Below are 10,818 nucleotides of genomic sequence, written 5' to 3'. Positions count from 1 at the left end.
ATAAACGGCAAAGCTATATTTATATTTTCGGCGATAGCTGCTACTGGTCGTCTATTTCTCTGGGTATTTACCGTATTTCTCTGTGAACGCCTTCTAATTTGGTTGTCAAAATGGCTATTCAGGGCTTGTTAGCAATTACAGAGACTACAATGTACTTTGTGGTTGGTATAACAGGACTCGTCGCAGCTATAACAGTTGGAATTTCAAGAGTAAGTTTTCGAAAATATATATCTTGGCGGATCTGGGAATGGGGGCGGATCTCTGTCTCTGTGGCTGTGCACTGCTGAACCGCCGCTCCAATGCCATGGCATGGGGATTGCACTTGCGACCAGCCGGAGCTGAGCCGCGGCGCCCCGGGGTCCCGTACCGGTAGCGTGTACGCGTGAGCTGTAGCCTTGAGGACTCTAATTCAAGGTCCTCGCTGCCATTAAGTTTTGGAGATTTAGCGCCACGCGTAAATCATTTCATCGATGAAGCGCCACGCCAAAAAAAAAATTGCGCCACGCCCACCTATGGGTACATTACCGCCGCCGTGCACAGGATAACCGCTGGAACGGCACTTGTAATAAGTTTTTTATTCTTATTTAAAAATTTGAAATTTATCTACATTTTACATGAAGTAAGCTTTGGTCTTTTGGATATGAAACTTACCGAACGATATGAAGCCAATTTCAATTCCTCTCTGTCTTTCTGGTACTTTATATCGATGATTTTTCTTGATGTCGAAGCAGGCATGGCCCCGATTAGACCAAAAGCTTCAGTCTCTGTTGTTATGTTGGTTGTTCAGCTGAACTCCGTTGGCTTCACTCACCAAATACAGAGACCGAAGTTCTAGCGCGATCTGTACAGGGGACTCAATGGCCATATGTTTATGTACTTAAGAGCGGATAAAACGGGGAAGTGAATTTGCGCGACAGCCGAGGTAAGTCACTGTTTTTGTTCCTTTTAACTTGATTTTTCTCTGTTTTTTGGCAATTAATGCCAAGAGGGAATATTAATTTGCATTTTGGTCGCGTTAATTTTCAAAAATTTTATTCATTAAAGACAAAAATTGAAGAGCCCCGACGGGGGGATTTTGCATTGCAAGTCCCCTAATGGTGGCTGCACGATAGCGAGCCGTCTGTGTACGAGGAGAAATTTAAAAAATATAAAAATGTTAAAAAACTCCTCGAAACAGACGGCTGCCAGCTGTCTAGGCCCCGATTAGCTGGTTCTCTCTATACGCACAGAGAGGGCGCGCGATATTATTTAATAAACTTGCTTGTTTACGTCGTTTACGTCAGATCAGCTGTACCGTAAGGGCACTAGTATTCAACCCTTTTGGAGAGTTTCCTCAAATATATAGAAATATAGAATTTACCTGAATTTCAGACCCGTCTTATTTCCAAGAGCAAATGCTGGTTATTCTTTTTCCGTTATTTTTTTCTTCAACCAGTTGACTGTGTGCGCGGGCGATCGAATTATACGGCGACGGATTTTGGTACTAGTATTCAACCCGTCGGCACTAGTATTCAACCAAGCGATGAAAGATGGCCCTGTCTCTCAATCTGCCCTTGTCCCATCCGACTATGGACTAGACCATTTGAGATGAGACCAAACAGGGAATTAATCAAAGCCAGAGACTTACATAGATCTATATCTAATTTAGCAATCTAAACCCTTTTGAGATTTTGCTATCAATCCTCACTAGGTTGAATACTAGTACCATTCAGTGCAAAAGGCCATCGCCGCATAATTCGATCCTCCGCGCATACAGTCGACAGATTGACAAAGAAAATATCGACAACAGATTACCCTGGAAATAACAAAGGTATGAAATTAGGATAAATTCCCTATTTCTAAATATTTTGGGGAATATGTCAAAAATCTTTGAATTATGCCGGGTTGAATACTAGTACCCATACGGTACTGCTGGCTGCGTTCTAGGCGCTCCGCATTTTTTTCGCTGTTCAGCGTTATTTTATGATGTAGCGCCATCAGCGATTATACGTGGCATGCAACCTGTTGATTTTTGGTACAATTTCCTATTATGCGCCGGCGACTTGAATCTAGACTGTTCGATAGGAAAAATTCGCACTTCGATTGTTGTTTGCGTAATTTCCACCGCAGTTTCCATCCTCCAGTTATCCTCAAAATTGGTGATTTTGGGCCAGTATCTTTTTTTTTTTAGTAATGACTTAAGGTGACAGGTGCCCTATTACCGTGCGGAAACGACTACGGGTATATAATCAAGCATAGGATTCTTACTTAGTACCTGTACCCCAACAAACTATATAGTTTTGGAAAGCTTATGAGCTGATCTACACAAAAATTTGCACTGTGGCATATTAGCTTCAGGCATAAGCAAAATATGGTCATTCAAAGTCATGACTTTAAAAATCATGATTTTTCTCTATATGAACTTTCTATGGTTATAACTTCACAGCATAGAGTGTAATTTAAGTTTTGATGGATTAATTTAATTCTCTGACTTCTTTGTGATGAATTTATGATGGCTTTAAGAAATATTCATAGTAGAATTGTAAAAATTATGGATTAAACAAGCAGTCAGATAATGAGAAATTCAGAAAGGACTTTTATACACAACTCCACCTGTGGGGGTACCATGCACAAAAACTATCATTATTTTGTTGTACTCTTCAAGATACACAATTCTACAAAATTTCATGCAAATCCAATGATTAGAACTCAAGTTATTACATTTTTCATTTAAAAAACTGAAATTTTGTATAATATCACGATAAAGAAAGGGCTATAATACTAATAATAACGGACATTTGTAACGCGCCATGTCTGTCACATAGTGTATGTAACTTGAAGTCGCTGCCATATTGTGCAATACAGTAGCTCTCCCTATTTGGCCAACAGAGGGTGGTAGTCCACTTTGCTACATGGAATATCTGGGGCTTCAGCCAAAAAAATCTGGGGATTTTCTGATTTTTTTAAAGGCAGTATCAAAGGTTTTGGGGACAGATTTAATCACTTCCGGTGTGTAAAATACTACTTCCGGTTTGAGAATTTTATGAAAAAATATGTTTTAACCCCCCTCTTATTTAAAAAAAGAGGTAGAATATTGAGATAAAACAAGTTGCATGATGAAGTACACACATAAAACTAGCAAAGGAGACAAAAAAATTAAAATCATTAAAATTTTTTTTTTTTAGGGCACCTGTCACCTTAAATTGATTAAAATTTGTTGTGTCGCTAATCTTTAATTTCTCTTTCTTTGATGGTCCCCGTGACGGTAATGAATTCTGAACATTCACAAAATAGAAAACGCCGACTTCATTTATACATGCAGTTGGCTTTTACAGGGTAGAACACAGGTCACGTATATAATTTCTTCCTAATTTTTTTCTAAAGTGTAATACAAAGAAAGTCGATGTTTGCAATTTTTAGTGTATAGTGGTAAATGGTATTCGGTGGTTGAATGTTATTTGAGCTGATTTATGAATGTGTAATATTTGGGTTGAGGTGAGGTTTTGGTATTTTTTTTTACCTGCACGAATTGTCAAATCAATCTTGAAACTGAAAGATATGCCTTTGTTTACAATTATTGGAGTGACAAAGTTTTGAGTGTTGGATAATTGTGATTTTTTTTCAAGCAAAGGTAAAAGTTATACAAATATCCTACATTTATAAGTGTTTGACAGAAAATACAATGTATTAAATAAGTTGAAAAGGTTTTTACCAAAGTTAGGCATTAGAAATGATAGGTCATGAATGCCACTATATTTCATGTCTCACAGTTACGCCAAAACGGGCCAACATTGAATAAATTCCAAAATACATCATCATGAATGCTCTAGAAAACCTCGATATCTAAGCAATATTCCTTCAAAGTCAAATAAGCTTTGTCTCGCCTTCGCGTATTTGCTCTGACAGTATTTTCCCCGTTTTCCCCCACACACCTCCCAACTCAATTGAAAACTCCAGACAACAGAAGTATCAGATTTCTGATGACCATGTGCTTCTCGATCAAAGATTGCGCAATTTGTACTTTCTGTAAACAAAAGTTAAGGGATGGGAGGAGGGTTCAAAGTCCGTGAAAGGGGCTAGTCTACGTTTTCAGTGGATTCTAAAATGTCAAACTGCCTTGCCAAATGCATATTCTTCAGTAAAATATATTTAAAATAAGGAATAGTTGGATTAAACTAACGATTGCATTAAATATGACTGGAAAATGTCCATAATTGAATTTGAACCACGACTGGTACTTTTATTACTAACACAGCAATCATATCGTGCTATCATTGATTTCTTGACAATAAGGCAAGCCTCCAATTTAAGAATAGCAAGCAAACTTCTTCTTTATTATTATACTTGGTCCAAAAGAATGATGAAAGCTGGAACGTAATTTTCTCAATATGGAAGATATAAACAAGGGGATAACTCTGAAATAAAGTATAAATTATACAAGGATATAAAAAAATATATATATAGCATGTGAATTGAAAACAGATTTAAAGAAATAAGATAAAAAGTGGCAAAATATCTCATGCTTAATATATTATTCAATTCGATATATCCAATCTAATTAAATTTGGTATCTTGTTCCAAACTCTATTAAAACGAAGTACAACTTGTTAGAACAGATATAAAGGAAAATAATAGGGGAATAAGCATGGACAAAAGAGGGAATGGAGGAGAGACCACTCAGACCAGCATGGAGAATGGCTGCATATTGTTCTGATTCAAGGAAAGTCAGATGAACTGATGCAGAAAGGAGGGACATATGGAGTTGGAAAGCGGTACAATATATTTTTGTTGGGGGGGGGGGGCGTGTAATCATCTACCAATTCAGCATATCAAGTTGACCAAACTGCTCACACAATCCACACACAAATTACAACACACTGACTTCAGTGTGTAACAATCACAAATTTTGCTCAACACATCCACTTGTTCTAGGGGTTCTATATAGCGTATCTTCTTTTATGTAGAAGGACTACGTAATAAGTGGATCATTTACACAGCGCAAACATGTGCCACTCACTGGTCAGAAGGATTTTTAAAAAAGTTTTACGACCCTCGTAACTCACTTGCCACATCGAGCCTGGGGATCCACTTGTTAAGATAACTTGATCGACTGTAAATAATGTAACCTACGACACTCCTGAGGGACAAGCTGTCCTTATCTGACCTATGGTAAAAAACACTGAGGCTAATCATTTGTACGAGAGCCAAACAAATCAGAGAAGAAAAGGATATCATAACGAAATGTATATAAAACTAATTCTAAGCCATTAATACACGAAAACAATTCTAAAACATTCCCAATCACTCGTTGATTAATCTGAGATGTTTGTGACTTCTGTTCGAGAACAGGATTCCATAACGAAAGGTATATAAAATATATTTTTACTCGTTAGCACCTCAGAACAATTTTAAAACGTTCCTGGTTGTCCGTTTAGTAATCTGAGATATTTACAACTTCTATTCTGTTTTATTTTCCTTTCTGCCATTGTCTGAATAATATGTCATTTATATTTATTTTTGGAGAACGGGATTTCATAACGAAAGGTATATAAAATATTTTTTACTTGTTAGCACCTCAGAACAATTTTAAAACGTTCCTGGTTGTCCGTTAAGTAATCTGAGATATTTACGACTTCTATTCTGTTTTATTTTCCTTTCCGCCATTGTCTAAATAATATGTCATTTATATTTCATTTTGGAGAATGGGATTTCATAACGAAAGGTATATAAAAGGCCTGACTTGAAACGGATATTTCAATATTCGGATATCCGACACTGAAAACCGGATGGCGGACGGGTATCCGAAATTTTACCCTGAAATATAAAAAATAATATCCATTTGCACTTATTTGAGTTATATTTAAGATTTTCAGTTATATTTGAGTTTTGAACCTCTCAGATGATGGAAAGAGTGTGCGCTAATTAAAATATTTCTGAAAAACCACGAAATTACGAGAAGCTGAATATTTTGGGTCGAATCTGAGTTATACCTTGGTCACATTTGTTCTACGGCGGCCGTACGGTGAGTCGAGAACAGCCGTTTTAACATTTTTTGTCCAACTATGTATCTAGGTGGTTTGAATTAAAATTAATAAAACGGCTGTTTTTGACTCGCCGTACGGCCGCCGTAGAGCAAATGTGACCAAGGTATTAGCGTGAGGCTACGGCTACAAATGTAGATCGTATGACTGTGTAAGCTATTAGTAAATGACTATTATTTGAGTTATACAAGTCGGGCCTAGTTACGATCCATTTAATGGTTGCGATAGTATGTGTGTTTATTTTTTAGTTCCGATCGAATGAAATAAGATGCAATGAATTTGACCGAGGCGAGTGTAAGTGCGAGTCTACTATTATTAAAAGTCTAAAACCAGATAGGCCTACATCATTCAGCTCACGCACGTGCTGTCCTGTCTGGACGTGTCTGGAGTGAATCGTCCGATATATATTTGGTCACATTACACTCGCTACACCTTCAAATGGGATCGTACTTGGAATATTTTCATTTTCATGTCGGGTTTCTCCCCATTCCCCAAATTATAGCCAAGCTTCTCATTTCTCAACTTCTGAAACATAATCACACTTCTAACAAAGATTCAAGACAAGATTTAATCACAGTAACAGTAACTAATCACTTACATTCATCACCAGTAAGTTTTACTGCAAATCACGTTGATTCACAACCGACCACATACTCGGCGGGCGCACATCATAAACCTTTCTGGCACGTTACCGCCTTTTAAGTATTGTTGTTTACGTGATGATGGATATCAAAATTTATAGTGGATATGCCATTTAAACTGAAATAAAGGAAAATGTGTGTTTTGTAATTTATATATTAAATATTAATTCATGAAAGAGATTTTCAATTGATAATTATCATTCTTTCATAATTCTCATCATCATTCATCGATATCATCTTCACCAATCTTGATAATCATTTAAAATCATTTTCACTAGCCATCACTCATCATCATCGTCATTCATTTCAGTTTCACTATCATTATCATTCATCACAAAGTCCGCCATTATCATAATCACCAGTAAATCAGTATCATAATAATTGACAGTACACATTAAAACAGAATTCGAAATTAAATTGAGTTGGTGAGCTGAACAGATGCCTCGATTAACAGGCATTTAAAAATTTATTTCTAGGTCAACTTCTTGCCAGTCAAGGATATTTTGATAGGAATTGCATATTGTCACAAAAAGTAATTGCATTCTGATCTAATTCATCAGCAAGGTCTATCTCTAGAAACCCATTTCCTGCCAAAGATATTAAAATCAATAGAGAACCCTATTACATGCTAGCATTGAACCGAAATTTTTAAGTTTGCCTGTAGTTCCACAATCATCATAGCTTCTGCTATGATAAACAGTTGAGTAATCATTGCCATTGAGCCGATCACCAGCCAGGCAGTTGAAACCATACGCATGTTGTGGTTGTTTGGCCTTTTCCATGACAAAATAAAAGCCAAGATGGAGCCCTGACCATTAGCAATTTTTCTTGCAATTCCTAATAAACTTTTGTCAAGTATTTCGCTTAGAAAAGTCAGATTTTTTTTTCATTGTCAATTTATAAAACATGCAGAATGAGTGTATTCCTATTTGTACAAGTTTAATTTTACAGTCTGCCTGTGCAAAATGGTTTTCTGTACTTTGTTTGTAATCATTGTTTGCGACATGTGAATAGTACAAACAAGTGCAAGGTATCTTGGAGAGTAGCCTTCCATTAGGCATGAAACTAATCAGGTTAATATAAACTAAATAGGAGGAGAAATTGGTGTCTAGCCTACCTTTTAGAGCTTTGTTATGATAGTCAAATTTTCATTACAAAGCTACTTGTATAACACTTGTGTTATAGGCAGGATTAGGCCCTGTACTATATTAGCTTTTGGTAGAATGTATTTATAAACAAAAATACAAATCCCCCCAAAATGGAACAAACATATCAGGGTTCAAATTGAACAAATTCCTTTCAGTTTTAGACAAACCTACAGCCTCTGCTTTTTTAATCAAATGGAGTAACTTTACAATACAATGTCGTAATCGATTATGAGAGCATGGATACTGACTGTAATGTTAGAACGAGGCATCACACATACGATACATTATATCACATAACATTGGATTCTAAAGGTTAGCCAATTAGGAGATCTAATGTGGAAAAAATAGAAATCTCATCAGAACAAATGATTATTGCATTGGAAAAGTTGAGACTTTCTTGTGCTATTATCATGGTAATGATTGGACAGGTCAGGAACAGATCTAACCATCTTTTCTTCAGATTTAAACTCTTCAATCACCTCCAGTCATATTTCTAGTTATCCTTTGTTCCACAGGTTACATTTTCAAAACAGAAATGAATAAAATAAGTAAAAGAAAATGCAGATTTTAAGTGTCCTGTTGTTTTTTTTCTGCAGGATGCCTTTAGCAGTCAGTGTATCCTCTACAGTGAAATCAAATGGTGTAATGATACAGCAATGGGTTTCACAGACCTGGGAAGCAACACGGCATGTTCATTTGCAGTTGGCATTGAAGTTATTGCTTCTTTATATGCCATTTTGTTTGGCATTTACTATGTTCTCGTCATCATTGGCAAGATCGAAGGATTGTGAGTATATCAGTAGAAATAGTTTTTGCTTTCTTCCTCTTTCTTTCTTTTCTTTTTCTTTTTTGTTATTTCTTTATTTCTCTTTTTTTCTTTCTCTCTCGTTTTTCTTTCTGTCTATTCTGTTAGTTCTCATCTTTTTTTTTCTTTATTTCTTTTTTTTCTTTCCTTTTTTGAGTCCTGTTTTTCCTTCTTCTTTCACTCTCACCATTGTTCATTCTTTCACTCCTTTCCTTCCTTCAATCTTTCCATTCTTTTCCCCCTTCTTTATTCCTTTGTTTTCTTTTCTTCCATCCACCCTTTCTATCTATCTTTCATTCTTGTTTCTTCTCTTTCTTACTTTTCTGTCTTTTTCCTTTCTTGTTCCTATCGTAATTCATTTCCTTGTTTCTGTCTTTTCTTTTCCTTTTTTCTGTCTGTCTTTCTCTCTCTCTCTCTCTCTTTCTTTCTTTCTTTATTTATTTATTTCCTTCTTTTTTTCTTTCTTTCTTTTTTTCTTCCTTTCTTTCTTCCTAATCAGACAAGAAACCTTCCTTGTACATGTATGTCAATGAAGAGCTTTTTTGCAGTGCTTCCCTATCATTCTCCTTGAAAATCTAGGAGAGCTTTTCATTGCTCAACTCATAATTTGAGTCCCTGTTTCATTTGAGAACATTTGCAAACATTAATCAATAGTCCCCAAACATGTCTCAAGTCTACAGCTTTGATCTATTGAGTCACATGTAAAAAGTGTTGTAATGTGCATACTGTATCATGCAAGAACTGATTGATGTTGTTGATTTTTTATATAATTATTGTGTCTTTTTTATTTTAAGTAATTACAAAGATTATTAAAGAAACATCCTATACGCTGTAGTTTTCACAATAAATGAGGCATTTCATGCTGGAATTCGTACTGTATGTTCACCACAATTTCAAGTACCAGCATTCAGCACTTTTTTATATCCAAGAATATCAGCATGTAACTTCAAAACATGTGTATGATAACTACATGTAAAAAGGAATTCAAAAGAGAATTATCACTTGAAAATAAACAAGATTTACATCAGTTGAATCATCTGGACTACTGCTTTGGATGTAAACATAGACTAATACACCTCTCGAGGATGTTTACTCTAGTAGCATGTTAACATATTAATGGGTATGCTCTCTGTACGGTACTGTCTCATTATTATTTGGAAGTAGATTACCTATCTAATTCATTTGTACATATAACTATGTTTTTTCTTACTAGAGCTGTCAATTTTAGATTTTTTAATTTCTTGTTTGATAAATGTATAAATTTTTTATTATCAAATATCAATTAGGATTTTGTTTTGTTGTCATTTCTACTGTAATATTTTTATCTATTTTGTCTTAATTTCATTAACTTCCGGGGGGGGGGGATAATCAGTTTGGGATAAGTATTGCTATCATGTTTAAGGTTTTAAAAACATTCATTATTAAACTATGCACTCTTTTGATATAAAAAAAAGCCTTGTGTGTGTCATTTAAGCATGAAAATGGGCACTCCTGACTCCTATAGATGAAATTGGACATGTGGATAAATTTTACCAATAAAATTTGGTCTCTTGACTAAGAATGGAATGGGAATAGGAAGAAAATTCCGTAATGTAATCTTTGTATTTGTAGCCAAGAACTACTTGATAAACTTGTGTTTGAAAGGCCTTGATTTAAAAACATAGCAATATTACAGAATTGAGTGGCGAATATGGTTTAGCAGACAAACGCAAAGTTTCACAGAGAAACAAGAAATGATCAATCCAGGGGAAGAATAAATTGAAGGAGGAGAATTGCAGAGCCAGTTAAATACTCCAAAACAAAAAAACATTCATCCTTATATTTGTATTTTACTTTTTAGGAAATTTCATCAGCTTTTCAAATTTAGATTTCATGTAATGACATACTTGTCCTTCCTTTTTAAAAGTGAAATTTGTAGACATATTTTCCTTGTATCATACATGTATTTTCCTTGTTTGTATCATTCTGTGTTTTTTTAGTTTTTTTATAGCTGTTTAGACCATCACTTGACTTGTTAAATGTTTGTTTTCTACATAGGAAATTTCTAACAATTCCCAGTATCATCATCAATGTGGCTTTCACATTGGTCCTATTCGTTGAATCTTGCATCGTCAGTGTTGGTTTTAAGCAGTTTTGTGATGGACTCACTGCAGGGCCACATGTAAAGGAGTAAGTAGATCATGTAGAACATTAACAAATTCTGT

The 10,818-nt window shown here is 35.3% G+C and overlaps 1 protein-coding gene across 1 annotated transcript in view; it reads left to right on the top strand.

Annotated features, from left to right (window-relative positions):
- LOC129264560 (uncharacterized) overlaps positions 1-10,818 on the top strand; it is a 29,547-nt gene continuing 18,729 nt past the window's right edge. Inside the window, exons 1-3 of the mRNA XM_064102512.1 lie at positions 1-209; positions 8,406-8,596; positions 10,652-10,783. Of these exons, the coding sequence (XP_063958582.1) occupies positions 111-209; positions 8,406-8,596; positions 10,652-10,783 (422 nt within the window). The 5' untranslated portion in view covers positions 1-110. The remainder of the gene's footprint in view (positions 210-8,405; positions 8,597-10,651; positions 10,784-10,818) is intronic.

The sequence above is a fragment of the Lytechinus pictus genome, chromosome 7 (assembly GCF_037042905.1).
Source record: "Lytechinus pictus isolate F3 Inbred chromosome 7, Lp3.0, whole genome shotgun sequence".
NCBI classification, from domain to species: domain Eukaryota; kingdom Metazoa; phylum Echinodermata; class Echinoidea; order Temnopleuroida; family Toxopneustidae; genus Lytechinus; species Lytechinus pictus.
The sequence above is the reverse complement of the archived record's forward strand: the minus strand, read 5'-3'. Positions and strand labels throughout refer to the sequence as shown.